The sequence below is a fragment of the Sturnira hondurensis genome, unplaced genomic scaffold, assembly GCF_014824575.4.
Source record: "Sturnira hondurensis isolate 20B ecotype Veracruz unplaced genomic scaffold, ASM1482457v3 Scaffold0013515, whole genome shotgun sequence".
NCBI classification, from domain to species: domain Eukaryota; kingdom Metazoa; phylum Chordata; class Mammalia; order Chiroptera; family Phyllostomidae; genus Sturnira; species Sturnira hondurensis.
The window spans coordinates 2,022,370-2,041,113 of NW_028086146.1; the positions used below are offsets into that span (position 1 = coordinate 2,022,370).

At 45.6% G+C, this 18,744-nt stretch overlaps 1 protein-coding gene across 1 annotated transcript in view; it reads left to right on the forward strand.

Moving 5' to 3' along the window:
• The first annotated feature begins 294 nt into the window (after window positions 1-294).
• LOC118997820 (transient receptor potential cation channel subfamily M member 3) overlaps window positions 295-18,744 on the forward strand; it is a 90,188-nt gene continuing 71,738 nt past the window's right edge. Inside the window, exons 1-4 of the mRNA XM_037061680.1 lie at window positions 295-501; window positions 3,436-3,565; window positions 8,155-8,295; window positions 15,442-15,570. Coding sequence (XP_036917575.1) covers window positions 374-501; window positions 3,436-3,565; window positions 8,155-8,295; window positions 15,442-15,570 — 528 coding nt within the window. The 5' untranslated portion in view covers window positions 295-373. The remainder of the gene's footprint in view (window positions 502-3,435; window positions 3,566-8,154; window positions 8,296-15,441; window positions 15,571-18,744) is intronic.

Genomic DNA, 18,744 nt, shown 5'->3' on the forward strand with positions numbered 1-18,744 from the left:
GATCATTAATTTACTGGTCTGCGGCCCCCGTCCATATGCCTTGAACTGAGGGCCTTGAGTGTGGGGTTCATGCCTTATTTGACTTACGCGCCTAGTTCTAAACACAGTGTCTGGCACATAGAGCTGCTTAATTCACATTGGCTGAACGAATGAATGAATGAAGAGACTAGACCCTGTAAGAAGCAACTAGACCCCTCAGAACCCACCTCTTTTGGCTCACCAGTGGGTCTCTGCAATGGCCAAAAGATGACTCTTGACATTTTCTTTTTCAGGGACTTTGGCCAGCTGGCCGTGGAGCTCCTGGACCAGTCCTACAAGCAGGACGAGCAGCTGGCCATGAAACTGCTGACGTATGAGTTAAAGAACTGGAGCAATGCCACGTGCCTGCAGCTCGCTGTGGCTGCCAAGCACCGCGACTTCATTGCACACACGTGCAGCCAGATGTTGCTCACAGACATGTGGATGGGCCGGCTCCGGATGCGTAAAAACTCAGGCCTCAAGGTCAGTGCACCCAGAAGGCCCTACTCTCTATGAGCACCATATGTTTGGTTGGAGTTTTCCAAGCTAAACGTGCAGTGGGCATTAGGCATCCTCCTGTCTCAGGAGGGTGACTCTGAACCCCAACTGGGCATCAGGATCTACTGTAGAGTGGAGTTCAGGTTTTTTATTTTTCATATAGAGGCTAAGACATTCCCTAAATTCTGCTAAATCAATAGGGATGGCACTTAGACATTAATATTTTTCAGAAGATCCAAAGGTGATAGTCACACTGAGGTACCACAGGGGTACCATTTGCTCTGACACAAGCTCTGCTGTATGAAGTCACTTACCTGGGCAATCTTCACTGCCGAGGAAGACCAAACACCCTGGCCTGCTTTTTACCGTGTCATAAAGAGATGTTGCTCTTAATTCAGCAACACTTGAGAAATTTTTAAAACTCAGAGAACAATGAGATAGATTCATGTAAAGATAGCGCTAGATAATCTTGACCCATTCTTAAGTGAAGAGAAACAAGTTGCATATCAACTTATTATCTAAGTCCATTTTTATATTGTTAAGCATGAACTTGTATAGTTATTACTATCTAGATTAATTTTTTTTAAAGAAACACAGTGTTACCTCTAGGGTTGAAGTACAAGAAGGATGATGGGTGGATTTGCTCTTTTATGTTTTCTTAATGTTTTTCAAAGGAAACGTTAAACCGAAAAAAGGAAAAGAAAGATAGTAAAAATGGGAGGGGGAAGATGAAAAGAATGTGTTAAAACAGTTTCTCTGTTTAGAGCTTGTGGCTGTTACAGTGAAACCAGGCTCCTGTTTACCCAGAACTACCTGCTCTGGGTGACTCTGCGATCAGCCCAAAGCAGAAGGGCCACGGGACCAGAGCAATAACTGAGCCACCCCGACTAAACCACCACCGCCTCCCCCCTCCGCCAGCTCACCCTTCCATGGGCTCTTGGCCCAGAGTCACAGAAGGTTTCCATGAAGTGGCTCCTGGGTGTTTCATAGCTGTGCCGGGTGTTCCATAGCTGGGTGTTTCACCGCCAAGCCTGGCTCTCAGCCCCAAGGACAGGGTGTCGTGTCCCCTGAAGGCTGCCAGCATGCCACCTGAGCTTTCCCAGGCTGCCAGACACCCTGCGTTCAGGGTCACCGCTCTTTCTTTTCCTTCAGCTGCTCCAAAGCCCCTGTGGGATTTGAGCACAGGTTGTCCCTGACTCATTATTTGAAAATCATTTTCACTTACCCTTCAGGATCCTCTCTGCCCCTCGCCTTGGTTCATATTCTGGAGCCTTGTGCAGCAGAACCATTTTGGGACTGAGGGAAGGGGTGAGGGATTTAGGGAACACAGTCAAATGTCAGTGTTATTCAGAAATGCGTTTGTTTCCTGGTAAACGGAGAATGAGGTTGCCCTCTTGGGAAAAAGGCCCATGCGTTTAGTATCATCACATGGATGTTCGAGCATGTTGTTTATACATGGGAGAAATCCAGTGCTGGACCCACCTGGGATATTTGAACAGGGGCTGGTCATGGGGGACGCAGAGCCCCCTGGGGTGGGCATGTGTGTGTTTCTGTTGGACAGTAGTAAGTGGCAGGAGAAAGCTCTAAAATGAATAACATACTTGGTTTCATGGACTTTTTCAAGGTCAACTTAGGACAGCATTTTTTAGAGATAACCAGATGATACAATGAACTCCACTTGACATATTAGCAAATAAATGCCAATGGGCATACACATGGATTAATTTCACCAAGTCAAGTGCTATCTAATGATTAAATGGTAATCTCAATTCTGTCCCACTTTTGCCTTGGGTAGCATCTCTCTTTCCCCCCAGTTTCTCCATGCAAAGTGAGTGTTAAATGAGTAATATATATTTGGTTAAGATGTTTTGTTTCTCCAAAGCCAGATTGAGCTACTGTGCATAATGATTCCAGGTATTTTTATGATGAACTTCTTTGCCACAAACATGTTCTCCACAAAACTAATTGGGTATAAGGTGATTTTTCCATAAAAGATAAAACAATTAAAAATAAAAGGGGGCATTAAAAAGGACCTAGTGAAATTCATTTTCATAACAAAATTAAGACTATTACAACATACAAAATATTTGATTTATTAAAGTGTGTGTAGATTCATGTCAATACTGTGCAAATACCCAATTTTATTTCGTGGGTGGACTTAAGCACTCACACGTCTTTTTGCTTGTTGACGTGTCTCCTCCTTTGAGCTGGGCCTCTCAACTGCTGTTTTTATTCTCAGCACACTGTCACATGTGTGTTGGTAGATGCTCCAAAGTTCAGTGCAGAATGTGGGTTCAACTCTGTGCCTTCAATTCACCAAAAGACTTGCAAACTGATTAATCAGTTATCGTATCCTGGTATAGCATGGAATCTGACTTTATACTCTCTTTTTTCGCATTTTCATTAAGTTTTATCACCATATTTTCTATCAAGTCAATATACGTAGTTACCCTTCACTGTTTTAAGACCCCATGTCTACTCATACTGTACTATAGAGCATTATGAAGGCTAAGATTTATGTCATGTAAAAATAGGAGTGCACTGTCGACCTAAAGAGGCAACCAGTTATTCTATCTTTTACGGCAAAATTGCCTTGCCGCCAATTAGTTTTCCAGTGAAAATGCTTCCGGCAAACATATTAATGGCAAAGAAGCTTGCGGTTGGTGCAGAGCAGCTCCCAGGTGGCCAGAAATGACCCTTGTAGCATTAATGTGCGTGGTTATTCAAATAGGCACGTCCTCACTCGGCACACACACACTCATGCACACACACACTCGTGCACACACACACACCATACCCCCAGGCCCTCTGATTCTAAGCAACCCTTCTGATCTTAACCCTTTAAATGTGATTATTATTATTATCATTATTATTACTTTAGGTAATTCTGGGAATTCTACTTCCTCCTTCAATTCTCAGCTTGGAGTTCAAGAACAAAGACGACATGCCCTACATGACTCAGGCCCAGGAAATTCATCTCCAAGAGAAGGAGCTAGAAGAACCAGAAAAGCCCACAAAAGAAAAAGACGAAGAAGATATGGAACTGACAGTAAGCAAATACTACCCAGTTACTGTCCAGGGGGAACACCCTTGGCCCCCTTGGCCCATCTATATGGCTTCAGATTCAATACCTCTTGGGGTCAGCCCTTCACCAGCTGCTTTCATTCGTGCCTCCTCTATGCACACAAATAATATGACCTCGGGGATTAATTCGATGTGAAAGTTTTCGGCCAAGGGCAGTGGTGCCAGACAACCCAGTGAAATTCCAAAGCAAGACACCCTCCATTTTCCAAACAGGCAGTGCTTCCCAAACCACCAGGGCATGCAGCAGCCTTAGCACAGGGAGAAGGAAAGGGAGTCTGTGCCTGGGGAGCAGCCGGCTGCACTGAGCTGGAACTGTTCTGCTGATCAGAAGCTAAGCCTTTATCTGTCTTCAGGGTCAGGCTCACAATGCAGGACTCATTGAATTTTGAGGTTTGTGTGGAAGGCTTTTATTAGCTCTTCGTGGTATAATTATGGATCGTGGATGCTTTGTTCTGCAGGGGGAATGGGGTAGCCGGGCATGGGACAGCATCCCGCAGCCCCGGCCCGAGCAGCATGACTGCCACTGGACTGTATCCAAGATCTAAAAATATCACATGCTGTGAAAGGGACAAACAAGGCTTCACAGCTTTGGTGACATCAACTCCATAGGACCTCGCCGATGTGCCCCACCCTCCCCCGCACTCTGACCAGTGACTTGTGGTGACCCAGTGAAGCTGTAAGGGGAGAAAACAAAAATTGGTTTGTCTCAGGTGACAAAAGGCCTTTGCATTATTATCCTAGCGGGACTACTCTGTGAATTGTTTTTCCTCCAAATAAACAGTATTTCCTTCCAGGAGGCCCTTCCTAAAGATATGTTTTCAGGCACAATTTCAGGCCTGGCAGGAGGGTATATGCATCAGGCCACACTTTAGATAGATTAATCATTCATAGCTAGTGACTCACTGAGTTTAAAGCCAACGTTGACTTTCAGTTCCAATTTATAGAAATCGGTGGAGTCTCTACTTCCCTCTATGATGGGGTGACTGCCTTCCCTAAAGATCGTACCATTATTTGACCCACGAACCCCTTCATGGACAGAAAATGTTTTATTAGCAGAAACATTGTACTCGTATTACGGGCTCTTTATTGGCTACTTCAGCAGAGGGGTAAAGAGTGTGTGATCTGGACCAGAAGCCTGCCCCACCCCCTCCTCACTGTGGAACCGCAGGCACCATTTCTTAACCTCTAACATGGGAATAATAAAAGTTTACAGGTACCTGTAAACCATATAAAAAGTGTGCATGGGCACTATGTAGACTGGCGTCTAGCATGTGGTAAGCCTTGACTGATGTTTGCTCATATTGTAACAGCACTAAAGCCTCACATGCACTTAATCATGGAACCTTGTAACAGTCCCACAGGTAGCTAATAGTATTTATCCTATTTTACAGATGGGGAAGCTGAGCCTCAGAGAGGCTGAATTGCCCAAGGTTACCAGCTAATGAGTTGTAAAACTGGCCTTACAACCCAGGCATAGAGATTCCCTTGGCCATGGTCTTTAGCTAATAGCTAAATTTTTTTTTCCTAATCTCAAATGTATGCCACTGGCTGGTGTGTTCTGCCATGTAGCAGAGAGAATCCCCAAGTGATGCATGGGACTCCTATGTCAAGTCCAACATGGCCCTGACATTGATATACTTCCTAGGGAGGCTCAAGGAAGGATTTCAGGAAGGGAGCCAGAAGCTGAAGGCAGTATTCTTTCTGCTTGCATGTCAAGAAAGAAAACAAAGAAGGCAGTTCCCTTCTCCAGCTCCATAGACACAGCTTTAAGGACTGATCCTTCAAGAAGCCACGGTAGAGATGCATCTCTGGACTGAGAGCAAAGTCTGCTTCCCAGAGAATAGATTCTGCAGTTGTTCACCGAGAACCCAAGAAGACACCAAAATAGCACTTCTGCCTGAGCTTCTTCCCCACGGGCGGAAACCGCAGGGAGAAAGGAAGGAAGGAAGGGATGTGTGGGCTGGCAGAGCCGCAGTGGGACAGCAGTGGTCCCTAAGGTGGGGCTTCCCTTGATGCTAATGACAAATATTGTCACTGCTCGAGCCCTGGTGTTGGCTCACCATGGAGAGGATTGGAGGATGCAGCTTTTCATGAGTAATATTTGAGCTTCTGTGTAAAACCGATATTTCCTCTCTTGGAATGAGACATTTTCTCTTTGTTCTTCCAAAATTATACACCAACTATCAGCCTCGGTTTGCTTTATTTTAGCAGCAATTAATAGCTTAGTTCAGACAACATCTGTGTTCAGGCAGCAAAAATTTTTCCAATTTATACTGTGCAGTTTTGCCTGTGTTTGACCTTGCTACTTTCTGCTTTAAGGAATGTAAGCAAAGGAAATGCTTGACTACTGGGGAGAGAATTCAACAAAATCAGCAACTTAAGCTGCTTAAGCTGGAATTAATAAAATATCAAAAAGGCTTTACTTAAACCCGTGAAAGACAAGCAGTTTAAAAATTCACTCACTTTGGAATACATCTGAATAGCAGAGGCAGAACAGGTTGTTCTATTTTTGTTATTGTGTTACCTGCATTGTCATATAAATGCCTTGCATTTTGCTTAATAAAGTCCCAACCTGTCCACAGGCCCAGGGTATTGTTTTGACTCTGTCGGGCCAGCTGCTGTCCCTAGAGGTTGCCTGAAGATGCCACTTTCCCAGAGGCCTAAACCCTCCAAGCTGCCTTTACTCTCATCTCATCGTGTCCTCAAATAGCAGCATATTGTGAGCACATGAAAAGCCAACAGGAGGAAGATTGTTGTGTTTATGTTACTAAATTATAAATTATAGAGGGACAAATATATAACCTCAGAGTGTCTTGGAGTCAATGATCAATAATTCATTGCTTTCTAGTTTGCTATATCCATCACAAAGATTAGTTCATTTTACTGATCAAAATCTACACCTCAATAGGCCATAGTACAGAATGTTACCTATTCATCAGCTCACGGTACTTCTCTAGCTAAAGGGTCTATAAAGGAATGGAAGTTACCTTCTCCGGAAGTTTTGTTGGTCACAGGTGACTCGTTTGTGATGGTTATCTGTGAGTCAAGTGCATATTTGAGGCAATGACAAAAACAGTTGAAACTAATATTTGTATTTTATGTAAGGTGGTTGGAAACCAGAATCATCTACTCACCAGTGGTTGTCTATATTCTCAACTCCAATAACCTTAAGTTATTTCTATAATTAGATCTCTCAACTCCAAACCTGTATTCTCAGTGCTTTTTCTTGCCCCAAATCTTTATCAGTCTCTAAGCAGTTAAAAGGTTTGATCCTCTTCTCACCTTTAATGAAAATTTTATTTCCCCAACATTGTAGAACTAACCTTGTCTCAGAATGCTATTGAAAGAATTAAAGCCAAGAAATTATACTGTAATCAATGCCTAATGACATACATTTTTTTCTGGTGAGAAGTCCCAAATAGATCATTTCGGTCAACAGTGTTCCAGAGTCTTGGATCACTTTAAAGGCTAGCTATTGCCATACTCACTGAGCACTTATTAAGTGCCAGGTTTGTTGAGTGTAGACCAACTTTCTAGCAGGTGCTAGTATTACCCTCATTCTGCAGACAAAGAAACCAAGTCTTTGGGGAGTTAAAAGACTTGTCCAAGGTGTCATGGATTCTTAGGGTCCAAGTCAGGACTCGATCCTCCTTCTGAGGGCCCCACTGCCTGGAACCCTTCACCATTAGGACCTTAGCCATCTTTATGGCATCCTGTCACTTGCCATCCAGACAGAATGTCTCTATTTTTTCTCACATTCTTCCTGTTTTGCCATGTTTCATCATTATTGTTGTTGTTGCCACTGCTATTGTTGTGAGTGAGAAGGAAATTATTCCATTCGAAAGGAAACCTCCAGCAGCTTGAGATGAGGGCCTCTCGGGGTCAGGCCTGACTTCTAGTCTCAGCTGGCCGACTCTGCCATGCAGAGGAAGGCAGTCTGCCCAGGAGCTGCTGTGAAACGGACACCAGCAGTAACTTGGGTTCCACAGTGTTTGAAATTGGGGAGCAAAGGCATACACCGAAGGGTTGGAGAGACATTTCTAACCGAACTAAGCTCCAGGCACTTCATTAACTAACCTCTTGAATACTCATAACCTTTGGATAAGTTACATATTAGTGGTCCAATTTACCTTTGACTTAAGAGTCTAACTAGCATGAGTGAAGACATACCTTGAACCCAGATCTTCCTGTTTCATGATATACACGGGGAGAGTCGAGTTGGGAGAAAAGACAGATTCACGGCCTTCCCAGGCAACGCTCTTTCTCTCTCTCAGAATTCTGTGTAACTTCTATCACATCTTCCAGAGGTCCTCAGGATGGAAGAGACCAGAATCGTCAAGAAATATCCCTAAGGGCTTGCATCCCAGGCAAAGGTACACAGATTCTATGTATATGCAGACGCACAGGAAGGCCCAATCTCTAAATCAGTCTCTAGGGGCCTTGGGCAAAGCATTACATTTCTATGAACACGTTTTCCTCCCCTGTAAGTGAACACCTTGAACCCCATGATGGCCAGAGCCCTGCCGTGATGGTATTAATTCTCCTTCACCGTAGGCAATGCTGGGACGAAACCATGGAGAATCCTCCAGGAAGAAGGATGAAGAAGAAGTTCAGAGCAGGCACCGGTTGATCCCCTTGGGCAGAAAAATCTATGAATTCTACAATGCACCCATCGTGAAGTTCTGGTTCTACACTGTGAGTATCTTCCCTTTTCGTCTTCCTAATGGATGGCCTCGACGAGCCGATGTCAATTTCCCATGCACCTGGGTGCTGTCCTCCACGAGGCGTGACATAAGGACTGCACGGGCAGAAACCAAAGCTCTACAGCAACCTTGCTTTTTCCAATAGCTTCAAAAGAGTTGTGGAGTGTGTGAGGTAGCTCCCATAGCTTCTGCATTTCTCCTCCTCGCAGAAAATGAAAGAAAGTGTCAAAGAGAGAATTAACAGAAATAGAGGTGAGATGAGCATGCAGGAAAATAGATGTCATTTTGCAAAACACTTCTCTGCTCTGGATGGACGAGCGCTGGATCACAGCCGCCTGTTTTAGACGCCGGCGCTGGGTTCGGGGGCACGGTGCTAGGTACGGGCTGAGCAGAGTGTTAGCAGTAGCACTACTAAAGATGGGTAGTGTGAGTGTGTTATCACTCCCGATCTGGTAACGCCATCTTTCTTGCCCTGACACCGTTGACATGCAAACAAAGCAGCAAAAACGACTTGAAGCAAACTACAATCATGGCAAATATTGTTCAGTAAGCACACCCTGCAGACATTTCTGGTCCACAAGATGAAAGATGGTCCCAGAAATAGCCTTCTGGTGTGGTAAAAATGGCTCAACTCTTGGGTTTCTACTTCTGCTTTTCAATGACGTTTGATGTTTAGGGTGAGCTGTGGCCCAGGCCGTCTCTGCTTCTCTCCGGCCACAGTGGAACTGCGCTGAAGGATGGTGCATCTACCCCTTTGGCCTTTCTCACAACCAGCTACACACCAGTCACTTGAATCAGCAACAGGATTAGCCGAGTCTGAGGTGGCAGTGACGCAAGTGCCCAGATGAGGTGCTTCTTATGCGGTCCTGTATCTAACGCTGAATGCTACCTTTGAATGAGGCTCCCTCGGCACTGAGGACATTTGGGCAGAGTGAGTTTGTGTTGAGGAGGACTGTCCTGTGCATTGTGGCACATTTAGCCGCATCCCTGACCCCTCTCCACTAGATGCCTGTAGCACTCTTCATGCCCCAACTATGACAACCAAGGGGTCTCCAGACATTGCCAGATGTCCCCTTGTGGGGTGAAATTGCCACCAGTTGAAAAACCATGTCTGTAAAGTATGGCCTTGAGAGACAATGAGATAGTATCAAAATACAAAGATTAGATTTTTTTAGTGAAGTAAAATTTAAATTTATTAATGTTAAAAAAATTCTCCCTTGTTTGACCCAGCAATCCTACTTCTGGGAATAAGTCCTAAGAATCCTGAAACACCAATCAGAAGAACATATGAATGCTTATATTCACAGCAGCATTATTTACGATAGCCAAGATCTAGAAATAGCCCAAATGTCCATCAGTAGATGAATGGATAAGAAAAAAAGTTGTACATTTGCACTGTGGAATACTATGCAGCTGTTAAAAAGAAGGGGTGTTCCCCTTTGCAATGGCATGAATGGACCTGCAGATTATTATGCTAAGTAAGTCAGTCCAAGAAAGACAAATACTACAAATAACCATATGATTTCACTCATATGTGGAATCTAATGAATGAACAAAATAAAATCAGGGACATGGAACAGACTGACAGATCTCAGATGGGAGTGGGGTGAGGAGGACTAGAAAAGATTAGCCAAAGAACATATCTGCCTGTAGGAATAGGCCGTGGATACAGACAACAATGGAGTGAAGACCAGCTGTGGGGAGCAGGAGCTGGATGGAGGGGAGCAGAGGTGGGACAATGGGGGGCATCTGTAATAGTGTCAACAATAAAAAAATTCCCCCTCAAAAAAAATGAAGGCATGCAAAAGTTATCTCTATCCCTATGTCATATACAGCGATGCATTATTTGTACCTTGCAGTAAACAACTCAGCAGTGATAAGCATGGGTTCTGGAGTCACACAGTCTGAGTGGAAACCCTGTCTATGTCTCTTAGTAAAGTAACTTGTACCTTCAAGCAAATTACTTCAGCACTCTGGCCCCCGTTTTCTTAAGATGGGGACCACAACAGTACCTATTTTATAAGGTTTAGTGAAGATGCAATGTGTTAAAATGTATAAAACACCAAGAACAATGCCTGAAAGCACAACGTAAATTTAACTCATCACTCCAACTCTAGTTCCATTGAAGAGCAATAGTTAGTGTTTCACCTGTCTCCTCAACAATAATAAAATATCATTTATTGAACGCTTACTATGAGGCACTGTTCCAGGTGTTTGTATATACTTTCCCTAATCTAACAGTTTAATCAACACAATACTTTTACTGCATTTTACACTCCGGTCTGTTCTTCCTCTTAGACTAGGGCTGCCCCAAATGTCTCACCTAGAACAGGACTTGGCAAACGAGGACCGACGGGCCCACTCCAGCCACTGCCTATTACAATGGCCTGGGAGTGAAGAATGACCTTACATTTTTAAAGGGTGGAAATAAAACCAAAGGAAGAATACTTGGTGACACATAAAAATTATAGGGAACTCCCATTATATAAAAGTTTTAGGAAAACGCAGCCACATTCGCTCACTTACGTACACCCTGGCTGCTCCTATGCCACAACTGTTGAGTGCGTTGCTTGCATTGGAGCCCGGTGGGCCAGCAAAGCCTTCAACATGAACCATCTGGCCCTTTACAAAGTACATGTGCAGGTGCCTGATAGAGAACATAAAACAAGCCAGGGAAAAAAATTGTCTGTCTTCTTTATGAGAAGCACTCACTTCTCTCATCTTCCCAAGGCATGTCTCTGTTTTTCTAAATCTATGTTGGGTCCATTTTATTTCCTTGATTACGCTAGTCCCCATTTTTTCAGCTGAGGCAAGTTGCTAGCCAAGGAGATTTTCAATCACAAATGCCCTAGCCAATGGTCCTCAGCCCTGGCTCCACATTGACAAAATTCTGATGTCATTGGTATGGGCATGAGGATATTTCCAAGCTCGCAGGTAGTGGTAGTGAGCAGCCAGAACTGACCCCCCTATCCCAGACGAAGGGCTGAGTTTCTAGCCCAGAGTTTCCCACACTTCCATACCGATAAGGGAAAAGCAGATTCCTAGCCTCGTCACCGATCCACTAAATCAAGGGAGAGGAGCCGGTGAAGCTGTCTGCTTAACAAGTTTCCCAGAGGAGTGTGGGGGCCCCGGAAACTTGGGAGACACTGATCTCCTTGTATCCTGGGCAGCAGGTGGTGAAGCTGCGTCTCTGAAAAGTGGGGAGCGTGTACCTGCTCCCTGCTGCAGGGCGGGCTGGATCAGCCTCAGAAAGCCCATCAGACTGGATGCTCCAGTCATGTTTGAGGGTGTTTACAAGGTTTGCAGAAATCCATGTTCATGTATGGACAAAGCCCAACCTCAAGGAAGTAAACAGAGATGGAGAGGGCCAGCCTTTCAGCTCTCCAGAGATGAAGCACCATAAAATTTAGCTGCAGATCAAAGGTGCCATTTGCTTTTGGCTGTATTCTTCTCTAGAAAAGTGTTGCCCACTCTTATTTCCAAAAGAATCCCCTTCCACACTCTCAAGGTTATGAAAGTAGGACACGCCTCACTTGCACATAACCTCACTTCTATGTCGTAGCACGTTTCCAGAGGAGCAGGTTGGGTGCTCTTCTGTTGCAAGAGGAAAGGAGGCAGGGATATCACTGGCTCCCAGGCCGTGTTTGTGATGAGGGCTCATTTCAAGTACCCCAGCTGGAGAGGATGCAAGTTCAAGGTGTGAAGTGGCACCAGGTCAGAGGGCAGGGTGTGTGCTCTGGTCAGCAGGGACAGACTCCTTCTTCTGCTACCACCACGTGCCACCCTCCACGCTCTAGGGGCAGCAGGAAAAGGCAGTAAGGAATACCACAGCCCCACCAGGGACCCACAAGCAACTGTAGGCTTTGGTGCTTGCATTTCAGAGCTGAGGAGTCATGGATCTTGGTTAATGCAAAATTTGTAAAAGGAATATATAAGCATATGAAGTACAAATTCTTACAGGATTCCCACTGACTTAAATAAGAATCATAAGGTTATATTTCTTTTCAAAGCTTTGACATTCTACATCCAGCTTGTTAAAGCTCACAGAATATCTATGTGTGTGAATACGCATACACACCAAGCAAGTACATCACGCCAAGGTAACCTACAGCCGAGCCCCAGGAATGTCAGCAAGTTCTGCGATAGGTTGCTCCCAACACAGCGGCCCCGCCTCTGTTGTGCCATCCAAACGTGGTTAAAGCCCCATCTGTGGAAGTCCATATTTTGAGAGTTGTCACAAAATATTATATTATATTATATCATATCATATCATGGCTCAATATGGGAAGAAAAGCAATGTAGGGTAAGTGTGATTTAAAGAACAGGCAGGAGTTAAACAATGATCATGGGAGAAGCAGAAACAATAATGAGGGCAGTTTTTACAAGAAAAAAAGAGGTGGGAGTAGTTATCAGGGGATCAAAAGGAAGCACAGATGAGGCAAGAGAAGACAAGATGAATAAAAGTCCCTTGACAAAAAAAGGCAAATAATATTGTTAGCCACCATTCATTGGACTTCTCCAGTGTCGGGAGATAAATACACATCCCCTCACCAACACCCCCATCCTTCCCAAAGCTCTCTAAGGTCACTAGCAATCACCTCCGCTGCAAACCACACGATCGCGGTTCGATTCCCAGTCAGGGCACATGCCTGGGTTGCAGGCCAGTTACCAGCAGGGGACTCACGAGAGGCAAACATACATTGATATTTCTCTCCTTCTCTCCCTCCCTTCCCCTCTAAATATAAATAAATAAAATCTTTAAAAAAAATAGCAATCACCTCCATTTCACAGAATGGAGATCCCAGCAGGTGCAGTGAAATACACAAAAGCCAGCAAATACTTGAGATGGATTTAAACCCAAGTTCCTTTCACCAAACACCATTCCTTCCACCACATACATCAGACCTGTATTCAAAGGGCACAAGCAGGTCGGAGGAGTTACAGGCGCACCTTGTTTTCTTATGCTTAGCTCTACTGTGCTTCACAGAAGCTGTGTCTTTGACAAACTGGAGGTAAGACCCCTCCCTCAGAAAAAAGATTAGGACTCACTTTATTGTGACCCTCACTTTCTTGCAGCAGTCTGGAACGGAACCCGCAACATCTCAGATCGTAGGCCTGTACGAATATTCAGGGATTCCGAAAGGGTGTGTGTGTGCATGTGCATGTGCGTGTGCGTGTGCATGTGTGTGTGTCACTGGGCCTACCTGTGACAAGAGAGGATAATGCTTTAGAATGTTTTGCAATGAATTGGGCGAAATGATAAAAACCGGGGCAGGTGACAAGATTCCTTTCACCTACAAGCAGTAGAATAGGATCCAACAAAGAGAAGGCAGCACCCAGAAAGGGAGAAGGATTTCAGGTCAGAAGGAGGCTGAGCGTGTATTTTAGAGTTTGACCACTGAAGATCTCTCTTTGTGTTTTGTAAACTACCATATGTGCCGGGACTATAGGGTGAATGCTAGTATATAACGGTAAACAGGAACCATGAGAACCAAATTTCCTTTTAAACAGCATCTTACAATGATTTCAGGTACAGTACACTCTTCAGGTGAGGTTTTCGTGATGCGCTAATGACCCTGAAGAGGAGGAGTAGGAACTGAGGCAGGGATTGTAATGAGAGTCCCTGAGGGGGCCGTGTACCAGAGCAAACCCCTCAGGTGGAGAACCAGCCCTTCCACCCTCCCTCCAGCATCTACATAACTGCTCTCCTGCTTGTCTGTGATCTCATGAACTCCCACTTAAATGTTCACCCTTCAAGAGATGAGAAATTACATGGTTGTGTCTGTAAATGCATCAGCATATTAAGGTCTCAGAAAATAACTTTGACTCATATTAAGAATCTATGCATTTACAGAAGAAGGAAGGAAGGAAGAGAGGGAGGAAAGAAGAGAAAGAAGATGAGCATTTCTCTAGCTCTAGGCTGCTGGTTTCCCTCTCCCAGCCACAGTGTGTCTGCTCCACCTGCTAAGCCGTCCCCAGGGCCCCAGAGTCAAGGTGTGTCTCCAGAACCCTCAAGGCCTCAATCCCCTGTGTCCTGTTTGTGTTGCAGGCTCCAAAGAGCACAGAAGATTTGAATAAACTCACTCTTAGTTCCTACTCACAGTGCCTGAGGCCCCTAAAGCCAGCTAGTGCCTTACTCAACTTGCCTAGATAAGGTTTAAATTACATGCCATTTTCCCTAGGTGAGCTTTTCCTCCAGAGGCTCCTGAGCCCTTATGCGAGAACCTCACCAGCCCTCCTCACTCCACTCACCTTAGACATAACTGAATTCTCCAGTGACAGTCACCAAACCCCAGCCCTGCGTTTTCCAGAGACACTCAGCAAAAGATTCAGCCAGTTCCAATGGGGTTCAGCCTCTGGGGCTGGAGTTTCATGAAGATTAAACCCCACTCCAGACTACAGCCAGCCACACACAATGGCCACACAGTCAGCCATTTCTTCCCATAAATTGCTTGGTTTTCTCTGGTTTTGTTTCAAAGAAGCAGAAACCAGGAAGGAACGTGCCAAGTTGAATAAGATAGCAAGGTGGTGCAGTGGGTAATAGGTGAAGCCCTGCCAGGGTACTGTCAGACCAAGCATATTAAGGCAGAAGAGAGAAAAAAGACATTAAGTCAGAAGAGAATTAAAATGGGGCTTCCAGATAAAGTCTGGGCTATTTTTATGTTGGTTTGACCAATGTTACAAGTATAGCAAGCGTCTTCTTTTCTTTCTTACTGACATTTAATCCACCTGGCATCCGTCAGGCAAAAATCCTCTGTGCTGCCCTAGTTCAAGAACCTGAGGCTCCTGCATGAGCAAGAGCAGCCCCTGCGAGAAGAGGTTCCCTCTTTAGCCAGGAAGACGTGAGAGACTGGATTGATGCAAAACAAAACAATGCATCATGACACCTGGGTGCAAGCAAAGTACTGGGGCCTGGACACAAGTATAAGAGTCAGAAGGGAGCTTGTATATCAAATTATTTCAAATATTACAGTCTAATTCTATCCTTTTGCCAGTTTAGAGCTTTGGAGTTCATTTCGTGGTGAGTTCCGAGTTCTGCTTTCTGACCTTGTTTGTGCCCTGCGGCCCGGGGGGCCTTGCCCCAGGGCAGGGCTCCCAGGCCTTTGCAGCCAGCGCACTGTATTGTGTTTCCTTACAGCTGGCGTACATCGGATACCTGATGCTCTTCAACTATATCGTGTTAGTGAAGATGGAGCGCTGGCCTTCCACCCAGGAATGGATCGTCATTTCCTACATTTTCACCCTGGGGATAGAAAAGATGAGAGAGGTAACCACTTTCATAAAAGAGACCTGGAGAGAAAGACAGCCGCTAGTTAATTTGTGCATGGAGGGGGAGGGAGAGTGAGACCCTCGAGATCCACTTTGATCCGAACCATTAGTGAAAATGTTCCCTAATGCAACCACGCAAATGTGGCCTTGAAGGCTGCTGACAAACCCGAGGTGGCTTCGCAGTGTGTTTACAGGGTCGTGTCACTCCATGAGTGCTTAGGGTTTAGTCTATTTTCTGCTAACAGAGCTCTTGCCCCAGGAAACCTTCAAGTTGTTTATAAAACACTGTTTACAACTTTTTAACTCATTCCTCGAAATATGACTCTGCATTTTCCACTTTTTTCATCTTTAAATTTTTCCACTTTTAACTCCCATTGCAAACCCCTCACTCTGGGTCTCTTTGGACAGGGTCCAGCAATACCTGTGATTCTCCAATGCACTCAGCAGCTCCAAGGGGGAGCTGTGCTTTCATTCACTCTCTGCTCAATGTTTATTATGCACTGGCTTGGCACCAGCCTTTCCACTAGCCCTGGGCATCACCGGGATGAACTGAGCATATTGCTCATCCTTCGGGTTGAGGGCGTGTCTCTCTCTCTCTTCTCCCCCACCCCCACTGAGTAACAGCCATCATAATACCACCCCTGCATGACACTTGAAGTCATTGCTAGCCTCAGAGGCCAGCAGAGTCAGCCACCAAACTGAATGCAGTCAAGCAACTGTCCGCCAGGGGGCTCTGCCACCCTGTTGAATGCACTCCACAGACGCCCCTTCCGGAGCCTTCCGGAGCCTTGTGCGGTCTGACGATTCCTCTGCATTTCCCCCTGAAACGACAGTCTGCAGCAGAGGCCGTTTCTGGAAGAACTGCTGCCCGTCAAGTCTGCTGCACTCTCTAGAGCTCCTGAACCACCCTACTCTCTCTACTGCAGTGAGTGGGAGAGTGATATGAGACTCCACAGGAAAAAGATTCCTACAAATCCACAAATTCAGCCTTGTCTTCACACTAAAACAGGTTAAAAAGCCCTTACTATCTTAGGTTTTAGCTCTAGAAAGTTCTCCTTAAGAAAGACATGGTAACTATTATATGCCTTTGTATGCAAAAGACAGACTTTATTCTTATATTATTTATTAACATTATATTATTTTCTATATGAACAACTATAAACCTGCTTTTGCCAACCTCTCTCTATGTATTTCAAGCTCTTTCTCTTGGATTTTTAAACTGCTTTGGGGATGTTTGAATTCTAAACAACATACCCCCATCCTGAGAGTTTGGTTGCTGGTACCCTGCTCCCATTTTATAAGGGGCTAGATTTATTTAAAAACAAAAAGAAGCCTTGCCTTCTTGCCTCATTCTAACCAGTCGACAGTGCCTTCTACTTCCTGACCAGTTTGTGGACTTCCCATTTGTAAATTGAAATCAGCCATAAATTTGCTTTGGTCTTTACGCACCTCTCTGAGAACTGAGGCCTGCTCCTGCTAAGAACGCTGTTGCTGCGAAGTGTCAGCTCACTCTCTGGTGATTTAACACCCAGATGCATATTTTGTCCCCACGATAAGCAGAAAAAGGAAAGACTTGAGCAGGGAGATTGGAATCTCTCCAGGGACTAGACTGGAAGAAGACAGGGAGCAGTCTGTACTCCACAGACTGTTCTGGAAGAGGCTGCCAAGCAGGCGGGCTGCCAGGAACCTCAGGGCCTGGATATCCATTTCTCCTGAGGTAGCATGTAATAGCAGAGAGAGCCTAGAGGCTGGGGTCAGCAGGGAGTCAGCGGAAGAGTCCTTGCTTCTGAGGAAGCTGTGAGGAGGGAGGCGCTGACCACTTTAGCATCTGACCTTTTCCTCTTCAGCCTGGGGAGGCAGCTCCCTCGCCCCTGCCCTGTGGCCCAGAACCCATTAAAGAAACGCTCCACTGCCAAGGGAGTGGAGACTCCATAGGCCTCACCTTCGTGCCTTCTCACAGTCAGCACGCAGGCCCCCAAGATCCCAGTCACAAGATCCTGGAAACATGGAAAATTTGTAGGCTTCTGAGGAGGGATGTTGTGGTTTCACATGCTGCCCTCCCATTCCCAGAATCACATACTTCTGCACGTAGTCACCCAAACAAGCTGCTGTAATCCCTTAATAGCACGGAACAGTTTACAGCATGCACTGGGAGACGTTCTCTCACTTGGGCCGTTCTCCCCAGGACTCTCGGAGGTAAAGGCTGTGGCTGCTATGACCTCCCGGCCTTGCTAATATGGGAAGTGAGACTCAGGGGGTGAGCCCTTTTTTGGTATCCCACAGCCAGAAAGGGGAACTGGGTCTTAAACCTGACTGGTCCCTCTCTTTTCACTCCCACGGTGGGTTCCACACAGGGGCGCTCGTCCAAGCCCAGGGCCCTAAGAGGTGCTCGAGCTGGTAGGAGAAGTGAGAGGGGTGGAGGGTGGGCACTTGATTTCTTACTCCAGCCCTTTAGCATTTAACTCTTTTTGTATGTTGAGATTTCACAAGCATATTTTCACTATTGAAAAAATAATACTTTAAACCTCTGTGTTTAACAGTTTTAGGAGAGTGTGGGCAAGAGGTTAGAAAACTTCTAAGGGTCTCAGTCCTTGCCACCCCCGACGTGTGCACACAGATTTCTGCATAGCTGGGATACAGATGGAGTGGGGTGCAGTGGGGAGAAGCCATCAGGGCCCCAGCTGCTGCAGAAATCCCTGATGGATGGGGCAGTGGTTCTGTGGTTACCAGGGTGACCTGGGAATTCGCTAGAAATGTAAATCCTCAAGCCTACCTAGGCCAGGCAAGCTAAAGCAGAAACTCGGGGATGGGGCCCGGCCTTCTGTGGTTTACTGGCTCTCTACACGAGTCTAAGGCATGCTAAGGGCCAAAGAGCCTTGGCTTAGAGGAGAGGCTACCAGGCATCTCCTGATATCTTGCTTAGCCTGCCAAGCTCCAGTCCTGACTTACTGAGACCTCCCTTCCGTATTATTTCAGTCCAAAGTAAGCCTAAAGGGTGATATGCCAATACAAATGCATAGACACACATTAGAACTGTCCCCAGTCTTTTCTCTTTCCTTTGAGAAGTCCTGAGTTGGGAAAGGGGTGGGTCACAGCTCCAAGAGAGGGAGGTCTTGGGGATAAATGAAAATGATTCATGCAAGTAGCCCTGCTGCATAGCCTCAGTGGGCCG